Consider the following 18212-nt stretch of genomic DNA (forward strand, 5'->3'; position numbering starts at 1 on the left):
GGCCTCTCTTGTCCAATCCCACTGAATATCGTTCTATTGTTGGAGGGTTACAATACCTAACTTGGACTAGACCAGATCTTGCTTTTGCTGTCAACCAGATCTACCAATTCATGCATGCTCCTAGGGAACAACATTTTCAGGCAGCTAAACGAGTTCTCCGATTTCTTAAAGGTTATCTTTCTCACGGTTTGTGGTTCACAAAGGGTCCAATCCATCTTTCAACATACTCTGATGTTGACTGGGCTGATTGCACTTTTGATAGAAGATCTACAAGTGGCTATTATGTGTTCTTAGGCTCCAATCTCATTAGCTGGAGTGCTAAGAAACAAAGTACTATTGCACGGTCATCTACAGAAGCTGAATATCGCTCATTAGCTCATACAGCTGCAGAACTTACTTGGGTTTGCAAAATCCGCATAGATCTTCACTTCCCTATCCTTACACTGCCTACACTTTGGTGTGACAACATCTCAGCAATCTCCCTAGCATCTAATCCTGTCTTTCATGCTCGTACAAAGCATGTTGAGATCGATTACCACTATATTCGGGAATTGGTTCTGGCTAATCTTCTCAAAGTACAGTATGTTTGCAGTGAAGACCAATTAGCTAATCTTCACACCAAGTCCCTATCCAAAAGTCAATTTCAGTTCCTGTGCTCCAAGCTTCCAATTGGAATCTGTTCTGATTCCCCTTTTAGCTTGAGGGGGTGTATTAGGGAAATTGACAAGTCACCCATTTCAGTTACTGTTAAATAGTTTGTTATCTCTAAATGTAATTAGCTATGCTAATGTTTGTGATTAGTTAGAACTGTTATAAGGTTAGGCAATTAAGGGTTATCTTTGTAAATAGCCAAGGGCTATATATATATATATATATATATATGTCTTCACAGTGTACAAATGATTATTTAGAAATATAATTGAAAGCTTACAGAGGAAGTTTCCAGTTTCTATAAGTTCGAGTTACAATGAATTCTCCGTCTGGGGCCCTTCCAAACATAAAACGTTGTGGGGACCTTTTGCTATCTAACTCTTCACTCGTACTTTCCAAATCAAATAACTCTTGCATGAATTACTGGTATGTTCGAGTACAAGTACGTGTTGACTGGTTTCGAGTTTTTAATGAATTCTGATTAGTCGATTTCATACTATATATTATTCCCTATTTTTGGTATATTTTGGTTATTATTTTGGTGAGATTTTATACTAAGCCGTTTGACCGTAGCAATGAAATAAAGGCCCAATGCGCAGCTTTTCCAGATTGACATTTCTGGACGTTTTGGGCATTTTGAAGGTTAAGATGGAATATTTTGAGAAATATTCCTTCTGAGGATTTGTAAGGGACGTCTTCAACTTTCAAAAGAGACCTTTTTGGACCAAGTCGGAGTTGATTTGGTCGGTTAAAAGTCTGATTTTCTAAGAAGTCTGAATTTTAGTTTAAATAGAACCTTTTATTTTCTGGTTTATTTTTTTATATTATGTTTCCTAGTTTTATTCTAAGACTTTTTAGGGTTTTATTTTGTAGTAGTATAAATAAGACTTTTTAACTGTTAGGGTTAGTAAGGAAGGAGAGGTGGAAACGCACACACAAGCCTTTGACAATTCAAGTTTATTTTCTAGGTGTTTTCTTTCCATGTTTTTAATAAATTTGTTTTATGAAGAGGGTTTCTTGTGATTAGTAATTATAAGTTCACTTAAGGCGAACATCATACTCTTAAGGGTTGCATGGTTTTTCAAAAGATTTTCACAAAGCTTAATGAGTCTTGCATATTTATATTTGATCTGAACATCACAGATGAATTGCATGTTAGATATACGTTTTCGCTTGAACATCACGAGAAACATATGCATTAGGAAAACCTAACCTTCAAAGCATGTGTGTGGAAATTCGTAAGTAATTGATAGAATTGCAAAGGATTGTTAAGGAAACAGCGAAACCTAGGCTTTACAAATTGACTTCATCTAAATCGTTCTCTAGTTAATTTCTTTAATTGTTTTGTTTTAAAATTCGTTTTTATTATATTAAATTCTAAAATCAACATTTTCCAAATTTTGTTTTCAATAATTAATTAAGAGTTGGTTTTAAACACAAATTATTCATTCAATCTCTGTGGAAAACGACTTTGTTTGAGCTGCTATACTACGACAACCTTATACTCTTGCAAGTATTTTTAAGTGTTTTTATCCCTACTTTTGCAGGTGGTAAAAATTCCTATCAAATTCTTCCTTCCAGATCCAGGAAAGCCGGCAGAAATGTTTCAGAGAACATCAACAGATTTCTTCTGCAAATATGATATCAAAGATGAATTGAACTGCAAAAAGAAGAGAAAGAATTACCAAATATCAAATGGACCACAAAGGATAGATGATTGACCAAATATCAAATGAAACAAAAGGGCAACGGTTTCAGTTTCAATTCCACGTCAATTAACTTGTCAGAACCAGTCGTAACACAAATATTCGTACAAGAAAATGGAAGGAAAGTGGCTCAAAGCATATATAGTTGAAAAGATTGGTATAACGCTCTCACATATTGTATCTTACCTTCCTCCTTGGGGATGTTAGGCTGATCAACCAAGAGCTGCTGGAGTGCTCCCAAATCACTGGCACTAGAAAATTGATGAACGAACGTCAAGTACAAAAGCTTAGTTCTTAAAAGTAGGAAGAAATATGTTGAAATATGACCATGTTAAAAAATGGCTGACACATCTGCAGATTACACCGAGTTCCAAAGTGTGCCAAATTTATAGTAGACTAGTAACTGTAACATAAAAAATCCAAGTACACTGGAGGTCCAAATAAAGTTCAGCCTACTGATCTGAGCTCCCAAAATCCCCAGCCCGGAAAAAATGGAATGGAAACTCAGAAATTGAGAAAGTTGAACTACAAACATATAAATAAGTGTGGGCTGCGAGGGCGGTGAGCTGAATCTCAACACAGTTCATTCTCCCTCGATGTTGCATGCTAAAGAAGAATAAAAGTTGCATTAAATAACATCTTCCAAACTACAACAGAATCTCTTCACATTTGGAAGGATCAAGTTCCTAAACAAATTAGAAAGGTAAAAATATCAGTTCTGATTAGAAGATAAGTACTTCGCACACCTGGGTTTCAAGGTCAGTTCTGACAGTGCTGAAACCAATGATGACTTCAAAAGGTACCTGATAAAGGAAGGGGAAAAGAGAAAATTATTCATGATCTCGAGTCTCAACCAATATATAACCCGAAAAGAAAGTTTAATTACATTGGTGCGTGGTGTGCGACTGTGTGTGTGGGCAGGAGAGGACCAGACATTTTGCAGCAATTTAGATTAAACTTCCAATACATCCAATTACCATAAAGTCACAGAAAAATAGGAATGACATCTGGCGAAACCTCGTTTGACATCTCAAAGCTAGCACACAACAATTATCGTTTAAGACACCAAAGAGTTACATACTCAGAGCAATGCATGTCCTGGAGAAGCATAAGCCCATCTAAGCAATCCGCAAGACTGGGCTTTACGCCAATTCGTTGCTGCAGTTGTTTTACACTCAGCTGACCAGAAGCACCGCCTTTTACCATCTGCCTACCATCACGATGGATCTTCCCAAGAGACAGTACAATACCATGAAACTCTTCCCTGAAAATAACAACACAAGTTTAACCTTTCCCCCCCCCCCCCCTTTCCACCTAAAAAATGACTGGTAGCACTAGATATACGCAAATAAGCACGCTATGCTTTCAATTGGAATAATCATGGTTTAGGACTGAAATGGATGCATTCATAATAAATTTCAGTTACCACCACAACAACAACAAAACCTTATCCCACCAAGCGGGGTCGGCTGTATAAATCCTAAAAAGCCACAGCTTTCGGTTTTGGGCCAAGTCTAGCTGCCGTAGTCCCGGTTACCAGTACCAGAGAGAAAATAACAGGAGGAAAGTTACTTACATGGTTTTCTTCATGGAAAGGAAGATGTTTTGCAATGATTCCATCTGCTTTGCCAGTAGTGCCTCTTCGATACCAACGACATCTTTCAAACGGCCGTAGTTCTTGGAATCTTGAAGCACCTGATCAAAAAGGCAAAGTTAAGAAATGAAACCCAAGTTGTAAATTAACAAAAGGCATATCAAGAAATGGTTTTTCTTTGGTGTGGGTTTGTTTTTCGTGGCTGCATATGGAAGAAGCAATTGGATAAGAAGAGGGGGTTCGAGACCTGCAACCTCTCAATGATGGAGGAGGCGTTCCTGAACTGCGAAATCAAGCGAGACTGAAGCAGGGCCCAGCTATCCATCTCATCCTTCACCTTCCTGAACCTCTGCTGGTACCTCTTCACCATCGCCTCCATCCCCACGACACCCACTCCACACAGAGAGTCAGAGCCGGACTCTAAGAGGGTAGCCGAAATTTTAAAATTTTGGTTTGCTTGTAGAGACGGGTCGAGTTCGAGTTCGAGTTCGAGATTCCACCTCTTTCGCATGTGGCTGCGGCTGTGTTGGTGGTGAGGCGGAAATGAATTGACGATGGGTGGGTTGTAGGGTGGAACCGTGCAAGGGTGGGTGCGTGGTCCATTTTAGGTTTTTAACTTTAAATTATTATCTTCCTAATCATTACTAACCTTAAATTATTTTCTTCCTAATCATTATTAACATTTTGAAAATAATTATGATTGAGGAAATGACCAAGGAATGTATGACATTCCAGTAAAATTTTAAATTTGTATATGAGATTGTAGTGTTTTAAAACTTGAAAATGCAAAATGTAATTTAACCATCATAATTATTCTCACAAACACAAACTTTTCGTCCCACTTTAAACTTGTAATTTACCTACCCCTTGTGAAGCTATAGGTCCCATAGCAAAAGTAGCATATTGAGGACCCGCAATAAAATTCAAACCAAAAGTTACAAAGATGGAACTTCAAATAGAAAAATGTAAAGGAGGAGCTGGAAGAGCAATACTCTCTCAAGCCATCCTGCAAAATAAGCAATCAAGCACACGGAAACACAAGCAACATATCGCCCCGGCACAGAAACCTCAGCGAAACTGCAGAGATTTCAAGTGTTTTTTTTTTTTTTGGTTTGTTAGATTAGATGTTTGATTAAGGAGCCAATGGAGTTCGAACCAACACCGTGATGCAAGAACAACACTCCTCTCCACTACTATGATAGAGAACCACTTGCGATTTTGAGGGTTCAGTTAAAATACTTGGTATTCCATTACACCACGTAACAACCGAAAACTTAAACCACTCAGACGATCGATGGATTGAGAAACAACAAACCGGTCCCGTAGATTTTGAGCAAACGAGTCTGTCTGCAATTTGGTAGCTAATCTCATCCAACCGGAAAACAAAATCATGTTTCAACTCAACAGATTCGAATCAAAATCGAAAGGTTTTGCATATAATAATACAATTAGATCTTCACTTCAGCAAACAAGGAAGGTGGATTCACAGAGAGCGAGAGAGAGAGAGAGAGAGAGAGAGAGAGAGAGAGAGAGAGAGAGAGAGAGAAATCATATCATGAATTCGATCAAGCAAGCAAAAACCCATCACTAATCTGAAGAAAACTAGAAAAACAAACCAAGAATAAAAATCCTTATTCAAAAATCTAAACCCTTTACAATCAGTTTTTCTTTACCACAAAATTGATATTGATATTGACCAGGCGAACTCAGTTGCGGCTGCATGCTTCTATCTAGCTGTGGTTCCGTGACCTTGAACTACTGGTGAGTGAGATGATGGAAGGGGGCGCATGGGCCACCCGAGCAGCGGAGGTGAGTCCGGGGGTGATGCATCTCGACTAGGAGAGAAGAGGCTCAGTTCCACAAAGGGTACCCTAGAAGAACCCTCCTCCCTTTCCAAAGTACGAAAAGAAATTGATCCACGCTTTGCTGACACATCAGAGTTTCTACATGGGCTGATTCCAGAACTTTCCTCCATATGACTCTGGTTAGCAATAAGAGAAATGGTGTCATTTTGATCATCATTAACTCTCCTACTCTCCAAGTCCTGTAAACTCCCCAGGGCTAAAGAATCCGCAACAGGGCAGTAAACAAGCATGCATATACACACCCCGGCACAACATAAAAGTGCAAGAAAAGCCAAGAAAGCAAGAACTTCAAACTGAATGTGCTCTGGTTTAGATAAAACAGAGAAACCAAGCAAAGTAACTCTTAATGGAAGGAAACTTGAAACCGAGAATATCAATGTATAAACTCTCTTCTGTAGACCCTTGTTGATGACCAATTTCAAAATCTGCCTTCCAAGCCAAAACAAATAGGCAGTAAGAATGATTGCAAAAATCCCAAGGAGGATGGTACTCAGCAAGGGGTAAGTGCAGAGGGCAATGTGATCAGTCTTGTGCACTGTACTTGTGAAGTAGGAAGGCAATTTACGTAAACTCTCATTCCCGTAGAGTTCGGGTCCAATTAAAATAACAAAGAGCTGAAGAGCAAACACTGGAAGGCAAAAGAAAAGAATGTAACCAGCTGTTTTCCCATTCCACGTTTGGCTTAGAATTCCAGTCTCCATTGTTTGCAAGGGCGCACGAAGTAGAAACACAAGCGTCAGGAATAGGCATGGTTCTGCAAACCCAAGGTTTGAGACAATGTAACATTTGCAAAGAGTCTCCTGCCATTTCAAGTTAAGGGCGTTCAACACTCTCCCCTCACGTCTCAACAAACTTAAACGGACAATTTCACCGAAACCCCACCAGATTGCAAACACGATGAAAGTAATTCGGATAATCCAAGGGCCACTGAAATAACCCAGCTGAATAAAACCCTGACTACGAATGCGAGAGCGAAAATAAAACAAGTAAATAATGCAGAGGAAACCAAGAAGGATCAAGAGAGCAACTAGACATATGGTCAACACACCGAGTGTATCGGCAGCAATACTCGTCAGGGGCATTACCCGAAGCACAGATTCCACGCATGCTCTCTGCCAGCATGGATACAATGATCCTCTAGTAGCGTAAACGCTTCCTTCCCACAATTAACGAGAACTATCAAAGCAGTTTAAATAGTAATACCAGAAGATTCTCATCGCACTCATAGATATATCAATTACTGAAGTTGATGTTTCCAGGACATTCCCGTGAACAACCATACAGCACCAACACTATCTGAACAATGTTGGGCTCTTAGGTTGATTATGTGACCCACACACCTGCAAAACAGATGGAAGAAAACCATGAGCACACAAGGGTTTACAAAGATTGAAGATTAAAAAATTTATGGTTACAATCAACATAACTCAGATAACTTAAACTTTAATTAAACAACAAGCTAAACAATAGTACACCAATAAAAATTTATAACTGCCATCCCTGAAAGAAAGGGTAAAAAGGTCACACAAAATAACCAACCCCATATAAGATTGTCAAAACATAATAAAGACAAGTGCGTACCACTTAAAAGAGGAAACATGAAAGAATAGCTTTTACTCGAGGCAAATAATAAGTGATTACAGATTCTATGAATATGTCAGATTTTGCAGGTACCAATTTTTGCATAAAAAATTAGAGCACGTCAAAGTGTCTGCGCACCCAAATATCTACTCTTTGTAATAGAAGAGATCTACATGTCCAGAAAGAAGAAGTGCGGATGGAATCTCATTGCTTGCGTAACATACTTCCCTCGGCATTGTGAGAACTAGTTTCGAACGATTGACGTGCTTTTAAAGCTTACGAAAATATCAATCAAACTACATTACCTCTCTTCTCACAAAAGAGTGTTTGCTCTAAACTGCTTATACTCTTATAATCTGACAAAAATCTTAGTATTGCATCTAATTCATGGACACTACTGATATTCTATCGAGCTATATCGACGTGCGCAAACAAATCATAAAAATGAAAACAAAAAAGAAACCAGGAAGCCTAAGGTTGTTCATTTATTTGATATCCATTATAATAGACCCAAAAACTGGAAAATATAGTTTGAATTTATAATCTAGTTTCTTTTCATTTCCTACCATTTCTCAGCAACCAAACAGTCCTTAAACATCAAACCGAATTTCAAAATAATAAACCTTGCACAAACATTATATTCCAAATCATTTCCAGAAGAAATTACAAGAAAACAAAAGTCACAAAAATGACTAAAAAATAACTACACCCAGAAAAATTAAACGAATTATGAATAACACAAAGAGAACAGCAAGCCGCAAACATAATAGAAACCCTAAATTCAAGAAAAGATGGCACAAATTAGTACGAATTAAAGCAAAAGGGAGATCAATCGAGATCTTACAGAGCCGAGAATCGTGATCTGCTGAAGCCGAAGCCTGAAGTGCAGAATCGGACGAGAAGATCAGCAAACCCTAACTTGCACAGAGAGAGGAGAGAGAGGAGGGAGAGAGGGAGAGAGGGAGAGACAGAGAGAGAGAACAGAGGGACTGGAGAGAGAGAGAGAGAGAGAGAGAGAGAGAGAGACTAGTTAGGGGAATAGGTGAGTGGGACTTTGTTGGTGACAGCCTGTTTCCAGCTGTGTCGTCCGAGCCTCGTGGTTCGAAAACTGAGTAGGCTTGCTTCGCTTTCTTCTCGAGCCTACGTGGCAATGTCGTGGCGGCGTTTACTGTGAGTGTCCTTTTTCTCCTGTTTATTTTTCCGTTGAGGACAATTCTTTTGGGAGATCGGGCAGTGGATTCTCGAGTTTCCTCTTCTACACATTTTTGACTAAAACAGCATAACCCTTTGCAAAAATATAATTTTAATTTCTTAATATGTTAGTTGTAATAATTTGGTATAAACATGACATCGATAATCGAAGTTAAAACTTCACATACAAGTAAAGAACAATACAACTTAAAAATAATTTTTTCTAAATACGACGATAGATTCAATTAGAAAAAACATTATTAGTACAAAACTTCGCCAACAAACAAACAACTAATTGATGCACTCGTTAAATAATAAATTTTGAAATGAGATTTGAAGGATTCTCAAAATAGTTAAACAACAAGTCACAATGAAGAGCATAACGAATTAACTGATAAGCATCACCATTGGCTTGGCGTTGTACATGGTAAAAGTTACTCCAATGATTGTAGAGAGTAGATACTATGCATCTTTGACAATAGGTCAAACGAAATACAAATTGACAAAAATATTCTTCAATGCTATGACTCAGCTATACGCGGAGGCGCGTAAATTTGATTCAAACAGTTGTAGTCGACAAAGTAACAAATAAAAAAGCACAAAATAAGTGCTTCTTTTAAAATGCACTCAAGCAACTCGAAACGAGCCCTTGAAATCTTGGCTAATAGTGATAGTGATTTTAGCATTATTTTACTATAATTAAGAGAGCACGACTTGTTAACCCTTTTTTTTTTTTTTTTCTTCTTTCCAAGACTTGTTAACCTTTTTGAAAATTCTATCCATGTCATCATTTTAATATTTACACAAGTCTCCGACTCTCCACTCAACCACAATTTTATTTATATACATTTTCTTATTGAATTAAAAACCTGATTATGTTGACAAAAGACAAGTAAACCCGATACTGAACTCGCACTTGAATTGTAAAAGGTTGGGTTGCTCTTCTAACCCAACCAACCAGTAGCAAGTTTTAGTTAGGAATTGAAAGAATTTTGAAAAAGTTATAACCCCATGACGCTTTATGGAGTTTCATTGACTCTATGTGGCCGTTTAGAAGTGCTTTTAAAATAATTGAAAGAGTTTTTACAGAAAATAATTTGGATGACTCTGCATGATTCGGTTTCTCAGTCTTGTTTCGAGGAACCTCCTAACCTTCTGGCCGATCATTTTGTAATAGATGTTCAAGGTTGAGTTGTGAGTTATGGGGGGTGCTTCTGCCCTTCTGTGCTTGTAATGTGTTCTCAAATGTTATTCTTTTGAATGAAATTTATCGTTGCTTGTCAAAAATAAAAAAATAAAAAAAAACAATGCAAGTGTTTTTCCAGGATTTCTTTGTATTTTTACCAAAAGATTGAATAAAAAAACATTTTCGCTAAAAGTGCTTTTAACCATTTTAAAACACTTCCAAATGAATCCTTTGTTAATTATGTAAAATCATTAAAAATCTTAGATGCCTGATTTCCTAAAGTCTAAAATACTACAAAATTGCTCCAAATCCCTTAAAATTCTTCGTATTTTAAAAATATTTTAAAATCAAATTCTAATAGAATACTAATTTACTACTATGAATTTATTTAAAATATTAATTAAAATTTTCGTGTTTTTAAATACTTTAAAATTAAATCTTAATAAAACACTAATATAGTTATAATTTTGTGTGTGTCAAAAGATAAATTTTGTTAAATTAAATGTTAGATTAGTCATCAATGAGGTTTGAACTCACGTTGTCATGCAACTTAACATCTTTCCACAATTGTGGTAAAGGGCCACTTCCCACTTGTGACATCCCACATCGCCCAGGGAAGTGATCCTTAAATGTATATTCCCATCCCTACCTAGCACGAGGCCTTTTGGGAGCTCACTGGTTTCGGGTTCCATAGGAACTCCGAAGTTAAGCGAGTAGTGCGCGAGAGCACTCCCAGGATGGGTGACCCATCGGGAAGTTCTCGTGTGAGTTCCCAGAAACAAAACCGTGAGGGCATGGTCGGGGCCCAAAGCGGACAATATCGTGCTACGGTGGTGGATCGGGCCCGGGTTGTGGTGGGGGCCAGGGCCGGGATGTGACAAATTGGTATCAGAGCCTATCCCTGGCCGAAAATGTGCCGACGAGGACGTCGGGCCCCTAAGGGTGGTGGATTGTGACATCTCACATCGCCTAGGGAAGTGATCCTTAAATGTATATTCCCATCCCTACTTAGCACGAGGCCTTTTGGGAGCTCACTGGTTTCGGGTTCCATAGGAACTCCGAAGTTAAGCGAGTAGCGCGCGAGAGCACTCCCAGGATGGGTGACCCATTGGGAAGTTCTCGTGTGAGTTCCCAGAAACAAAACCGTGAGGGCGTGGTCGGGGCCCAAAGCGGACAATATCGTGCTACGGTGGTGGATCGGGCCCGGGTTGTGGTGGGGGCCTGGGCCGGGACCCTGATAGGAGCATATTTAGGCGACTTACTTAGCTTGTTTTCGTGCATCTATGTTGTTAATTCATAGTTGTTTTAGTAGTTTAAGCCATTTTCGTGTGTTTTTAGGTTCATATGGCTAAGGAAGCAAAAAGATGCATTTTGGAGCATTTTGGAGCAAAATTGGGCTTGGAATGGATAGCATATGATTGGAGCCAAAGTGTTGGACGAATTTGAAGGCCTTGTATTCATTTTGGACATAAAACAAAGGGCCTAGCCCATTCTCTCTTAAACCAACCCCAAGGCCATGCATTTCCTTCCAATTCCAAAGCCCACAATCACTTCAAAAGCCATGCAAAGAACCATCCATTCCATCAAAAACAATCCATCAATTCACATGCAAAACCACCATTAACACACATGCACCCAAACAAAGCCAACCTAGCTAACCCTACATGCATTCTTTATGCAACTCTTCATCATTCCACCATTCATTCTTTATTCCACAAACAAGTCACATGCATTTCCACCTTCCTACTTCATCATTTCACCACATTCTCCCTCTTTAACTCATTTCATTATTCATTCACTTTGCATTCATTCAATTCCACCCCACATGCACCCTTTATTCTTCATCATTGCAACCATGGCACATTTACACCAACAAAACAACTCCCATGCCATGGCCTACTCATATTCCCATTTCCTTTCCAACATCTCACATGCATTTCCACCTTCCTACTTCATCATTTCACCACATTTTCCCTTTTATTTCCACATGCAATTCTTCATCATTGCAGCCACAAACACCTTAAACAAATAGCCATATACATCTCCACTCCTCCTATAAATACCCTTGCATTCATTCATTCAAAAATCATCTCATCTCATTCACAACACAACACACCACAAACACTTCCCTAGCCGTGAGTTTCTCTCCCTTAGAATCCAAAAACCATCTTCCATTTCCACCACTCCTCATCCATTTCCATAATTTCCCAACACTTCCATCCCCCCAACCAACTATCCCTAGACCTTATGCTACAATAAAGAGGAAGATAAGAGGGCCTAAACGTTCATACAATTCAAGATTGAGTTGTTGGAATGTTTAGGCGTTTCTTTGATTTCAATGTTTAATTTCAATTCTCTTTGTTTTGTACGTATGAGGAAATAAACCCCCTTTAGCTAGGGGGTGATTCGAAACTATGTTTATGTTTGTAATATGATTTGATTACTTTTAATTACGTTTCATAAGTTGTGAATTCAATTTGTTTAACTGTTTGATTGATAACCTATTTATGTATGTTTATTAAGAATGAATGCTTAATTTTCATGCATGAATTTGACGCTAGAATATAAGTGAGTTTCACGTAATAGTTATGAACTTATATTCACAAGTAGTGGAGGTTGCTTATAAACAATCGTGTTAAACATATTCTTGGCATAAGTTTCATGCAATCATAGTAACGAATGCCTCGTCAACACTTATAGTTTTCATGATGCTTAATGATTCTTGCTTGTATCTCTATTATGCAATTCATGTAGGGAACTTGTGAGGAATGCTTTGGATTGTCGTATGCAATCATCCAATTCATTAACTTAAGGAAAACTTGACGGTTAATTTAAGCGGACCTAATTAACCCGGGGCGTTGAGAATTCATGGTTTATTGAAAAGCAATTAGGCATCGTTTTGTATGCAAGTATAACATATGTGGAGATGAACCCCTTAGTTAGCTTCCCATCCATTCATTTCCGTCAAATCCATATTTACAATTTGTTTTATTTCCAAGTTTCTATTTTTAGTTTAAATTCGTCCAAATCCAATCCCCCTTTACTTAATTGTTCAATTTAGTTAGAAATCAATTTAGTTTGTGTTTTTAAAGCATTTTGAGTCTTTTGGTTTGTCTTAGTGTTTTAACGTTTAGTTTCACATTCTTTGAGTCTAGTTTAGTGTTTTATCTTGTTTTTACGTTTTTGAGTCAGTTTCCAAGAGATTAACAATCCCTCCTAATCCCCGGTCCAGAACGATCCCTACTTACATACTTACTACAATTGACGAAAAGAGGGTTTAATTTGTATGTGTATAATTCTCGCATCACCCATCCTGGGAGTTCTCGTGTGAGTTCCCAGAAACAAAACCGTGAGGGCGTGGTCGGGGCCCAAAGCGGACAATATCGTGCTACGGTGATGGAGCGGGCCCGGGAAGTGGTCCCACCCGGGCCGGGATGTGACACCACTAATTTACTTCTATGAATTTATTCAAAGGTAATTTAGTCAAAGATTAACAAAAACTACTATTTAGTCATATATCAATGCATATTTTTGTTATGAACTTAATCAATGATATATTTTTGTTAATTAGGAATAGGTTAATGATAAATGTTAAATGGGCTTTAAGGCTTTATCATAGTTAGAATTTTACCCTTCTCTCATTTTCTCTCATTTTTTTTCAAAAAAAATTGTGATTACATGCTGCCCGACTTTTCTCTTCCACCCCACAACTAGCTGCCAACCAGATTTACAAAATATGTAATCAAGACGTCATGTGCGCTCCACCTTCCCCCGCCAAGACACCACGTCGATCTCTCATAGCCTTCTCCCACTCTCAATCTAGCAACTTGTTCTTGGTGGGACTGTTTGACGACACCACACCACCGCCACCACCTGCTGGAGAAAAAAAACCCGAAAATCAGACCCAAAAAGCTATGATTTCAATACATACGCCACGTTGCCACTATCTTTCACCGATAAGGCCTTCTCGTTGAGTCCAAAACAAGTAAAGTCATATTGCTGATAATATCGTTTTTTTGAGAGGGCGATTGTGACAGCTGTCCCGAATTATTTGTACTGTATGTGTGAAATGACGTTTTTGCCCTTAGTGGTTATTTGTTATTTTGGGTGTTGTGGTGATGTTTGGCTGGTTACATATGGACCACACATTCACCCTTATCCTCATCTTCTTCCCTCGTATACCTTCTCTGTCTCGAACATTTTCTCTCTTTCTCTCTCTCTTCTTCTTCTTTCTTCGTACGAACAAGACCCAAAAACCGTGAAAACGTTGTAGATCAAGGTGGACAACTATACCTTTGTGTTCGTGAGGACCATGCGAGTTCAACCATACCAATTTTAGGTAGGAAATCCTTCGATTTCACGTCGAACCAGGAATCTCCGTTTTGGTCACTGTTCATGCACACGTGAAATGTTGTGTTTAAGGGAATTTGAAGCTTGTAGGAAGCTTAGTGAGGTCCTTAGGAAGCTCGGGGTGGTTTGTTGGAAGGATTTGGATGTCGGGTGTGACATCCCACATCGCCCAGGGGACTGATCCTTATATGTATATTCCATCTCTACTTAGCACGAGGCCTTTTGGGAGCTCACTGGCTTCGGGTTCCATGGGAACTCCGAAGTTAAGCGAGTAGCGCGCGAGAGCATTCCCAGGATGGGTGACCCATCGGGAAGTTCTCGTGTGAGTTCCCAGAAACAAAACCGTGAGGGCGTGGTCGGGGCCCAAAGCGGACAATATCGTGCTACGGTGGTGAAGCGGGCCCGGGAAGTGGTCCCACCTGGGCCGGGATGTGACATTGGTATCAGAGCCTAACCCTGGCCGTGGTGTGCCGACGAGGACGTCGGGCCCCTAAGGGGGGTGGATTGTGACATCCCACATCGCCCAGGGACTGATCCTTATATGTATATTCCATCTCTACCTAGCACGAGGCCTTTTGGGAGCTCACTGGCTTCGGGTTCCATGGGAACTTCGAAGTTAAGCGAGTAGCGCGTGAGAGCATTCCCAGGATGGGTGACCCATCGGGAAGTTCTCGTGTGAGTTCCCAGAAACAAAACCGTGAGGGCGTGGTCGGGGCCCAAAGTGGACAATATCGTGCTACGGTGGTGAAGCGGGCCCGAGAAGTGGTCCCACCCGGGCCGGGATGTGACATTGATACATTTAAGGATTACTCCCCTGGGCGATGTGGGATGTCACATCGGGATTGTGAGTTGCAGGTTTGGCCGGATTTTGTGAAGTTTCTACGACAAGATTCCGTGAATTTCAGGGCTTGAAAGTGGGGATGTTCGTGAGGTTGAGTAGATCATATTGGTGTATTCACACACCCCATTTGAGCATTGTATGAGATGTTATTACATAGTTTTGGTTATGTGCTTTAAATTAACGTTTTTATAGTTGTTTCGCATATAGGTGAGATCTATCCCGAGGACGATCGCAGTCACTCGAGGCAAGGGGGTTACGACCCTTCCACATACCAGTGAGTGGGCTTTTGGTTTTCCGTATATACATATATACTTGTGGTTTTTCCCAGAAAATGATATGGAATGTTTATATGTTTTAAATGCCATGCATTGCGTTTGCCTATTTATTTATGCATTAGTAGTTGCATATATGTATGTTTGGTGATGCGAACGTATAGGTAAGTTATAGTTTATAGTGTGACGTAGTGGTTATATGAGATACATAGAGAGCTCATAACCTGCACCCCCGGTGTTAGTGCTCCCGCCCAGAGTAGGGCACAGTCCTTCACGTGATGTTCACCTCCCGCACTACACCCTTATCTTGGATACAAGTTAGGTACACAGTCCTATCGTACAGACCACTATAGATGGTTCCGATTTGTAGGTGACTCGCGATTATTCGCCCAGTCTTCACGTGACCGTAGCACTTGAGTGTATTTATTTACACCCAGTCCTATCTTACAGACCACTTTAGGTGGTTTCGACTCGTGTGCAGGTATAGTTAGTGAGTTGAAGATTTAAGCTCTAGATTCAGCCGTACAGGTCACGTTAGGTGTCAGGTTGACATATTACATTGCATTGATTGACATTACCTAGGTTACTTACAGTTTATGTAGAGGCATTCGACACGGCATATTTTTGAGCATGTTTTCGATATATGTGTATATTCTATTTTCTAGGAAACTATAAAGGTTTTACGGCGAAGGGTTAGAAATTTTAATAAAATGATTTTGAAAAGTTTTGTTTTTGCCCACTCACACTTTCTGTTTTGCGCCCCTCGATGTTCTAGTTTGGGTTGCTTTTTTGGTGGCTTACAAGGAATCCACGACATATCTGAAAGATTATATCCAGTGTAGGACCACCTCTAGGTGTGTTTAGTTAATGTTTGTTCCTTTGGATTGCATTAGGCTTTCTGTGCTTTGAATATTGTTGTCACACTTACACTTGCACTTGTAAGTTAACTACATTGTTTAGTAGTTTGGTTTTTATTTATTCGTACTTTTACTATTATATTTTGCTTTCGTACTGTGCACATGGCTACGTCACCCTCACTTGAGGCCCAGCACGCCTTGATTTAGGTCGGGGTGTGTCAGCGATATTTTGACACTTATCCACTTAATTATTGTCAATACATCGATATTTTTATCGATATTATTGCGATAATATCGGAGACGATATTTTCAGCATTTTAATGTATATATTTGGGCAAATATCGATAATATCGTGAGATGAAACCCAAAAATACTTGAAAAATATTGAAAAGTCTCAATCTTGAGCATAGAGGGATTCGAACCCTTCCTTTTGTCAACCACGCACCTAGGTCTTATCCAACTCGTTACAGATGTGTTTGTGATTACATATTCAGCCTGTATTATTTATATGGTCGTTAAGATATTTGCAAGGCTTGCAAGCTAATATTTATTATCTAGGATAAATTTCTATGTTTTAAAAAAAACCAAGGGGATTCCAACCCCTCCCATTTTACTCCTTCAACACCTTGACCACCATATCACTTATGTTTTTGTGAAAATATGCTAAAATATTTATATATATGGTTTTGTTTTGAATTCTTTTTGCAAGAAACAAATTTGCACATGACAATGAATCTTTGACAATTTCTTTTCAAGTATCTACTTTTGAACTACTCACCACGTTCACTCGCCTAACTAATTAGTTGTAGTCATATTTCTATATATATGGTTAGGTAGTTCTATTTCTATATATACAAATAAAATCAAATGGTCCCATGCCGTCCCTTATTCTCAACATCTCTCCAAAATAAAACATAATGCTCATGTAATTCTCAACATCTCTCCAAAATAAAACATAATGCTCATGTTATTCTCAACAACTATCAACCTCAATTTCCCCTCAAGTAAAAAAATAAAATAAAATTGAACTATAGTAAGTTATTTTCATTCATTATTGTTATTTAATTTGCATGTTTGTTATTATCTATTCCAAATTTTTGGTGGTATTATATTTTAAATTATGTCAATTAATTACTTAGTCAATGGCATGTGGTTTTTAATTTTTCTATTTTTTATTTGGTCACTTACATGTGTGTTTATTGTCTCTTGATTCATTATTAAAGACTTTATATGTTTTCATCACATTTTGTTACATTTGTGTAATTATTATTTTACTGTTGGTCCACGTAGATTCTATTTGGCCTTTACACAAAGGGTTCCATATTTAAGGTAAGTTTACAAACTTATATTTATATTATTGTAATTTACACAAGAACAAAAAAATTTGTGTGGACCCGTGCATGTGATCGAAGAACCAAATAATACTTGCATGTTAATTTTTTGAAGTAATAGATAATTGACTAAATAAACATCCTGCAAAGTTTCAATAAAAATTTCCAACTTTGTCTTACAATTTCCGTGGTTTTTATTCAATTTTTATTGATATCGATAATATCCCGATATTTCCATCGAAATTTCCATATTTTTGGACGACTGATATTTGCGATATCATCGATATTTTAGACCTTGGTCGTGATGAGCATCTGTGGGGGATGAATTTGGGGTTGAATTTTATGGGTTTTGATATTTTCTTCTTTTGGGTTTGAAATCTTTTTGCGTTTTGATTAATTTGATGAGCATCTGTGGGGGATGAAGTTGGGGTTGAATTATATGGGTTTTGATGTTTTCTTCTTTTGGGTTTGAAATATTTTTGCGTTTTGATTAATTTGATGGGTTCTATCTCCCTTTGTTCTATGATATGAAATTTATATTGTCTTAAAGAAGTAATTTTATGGGTCGAGGGAGACTTCGTGAAACGTGGAAATGATGATGGGAAGAAGAAGAGAACTAGGAAACGGACACTGTAATGTAGTGTCTGAATAGAAATGTAAAAACAGAACTAAGAAACAGACACTACATTGCAGTGTCTGAATCAAAAAGTAAGAAAGCAAAAAAAAAAAAAAAAAAAAAAAAAGGAAACAGACATTGCACTGTAGTTTCTAAATCAAAATGTAAAAA

At 38.4% G+C, this 18212-nt stretch overlaps 2 protein-coding genes across 2 annotated transcripts; both read right to left on the reverse strand.

Moving 5' to 3' along the window:
- Window positions 1-2040: 2040 nt before the first annotated feature.
- Window positions 2041-4521, reverse strand: LOC103942372 (uncharacterized protein At5g43822). Its single transcript, XM_009352559.3, has 6 exons — window positions 4199-4521; window positions 3934-4052; window positions 3439-3621; window positions 3104-3160; window positions 2544-2608; window positions 2041-2311 (listed from the first exon to the last, which is right to left on the reverse strand). Exons 1-6 carry the CDS (start codon window positions 4460-4462, stop codon window positions 2268-2270), a joined length of 732 nt encoding a protein of 243 aa, XP_009350834.2. The 5' UTR covers window positions 4463-4521; the 3' UTR covers window positions 2041-2267.
- A 970-nt stretch (window positions 4522-5491) lies between these two features.
- Window positions 5492-8396, reverse strand: LOC103942373. The gene is made up of 2 exons (XM_009352560.3): window positions 8242-8396; window positions 5492-7156 (listed from the first exon to the last, which is right to left on the reverse strand). Exon 2 carries the CDS (start codon window positions 6896-6898, stop codon window positions 5678-5680), a length of 1221 nt encoding a protein of 406 aa, XP_009350835.2. The 5' UTR covers window positions 6899-7156; window positions 8242-8396; the 3' UTR covers window positions 5492-5677.
- Between the last annotated feature and the right edge of the window lie 9816 nt (window positions 8397-18212).

Source organism: the organism of the source record quoted next, unplaced genomic scaffold (genome assembly GCF_019419815.1).
Source record: "Pyrus x bretschneideri cultivar Hongxiangsu unplaced genomic scaffold, Pyrus_bretschneideri_v1 Contig265, whole genome shotgun sequence".
Classification (NCBI taxonomy): Eukaryota; Viridiplantae; Streptophyta; class Magnoliopsida; order Rosales; family Rosaceae; genus Pyrus; species Pyrus x bretschneideri.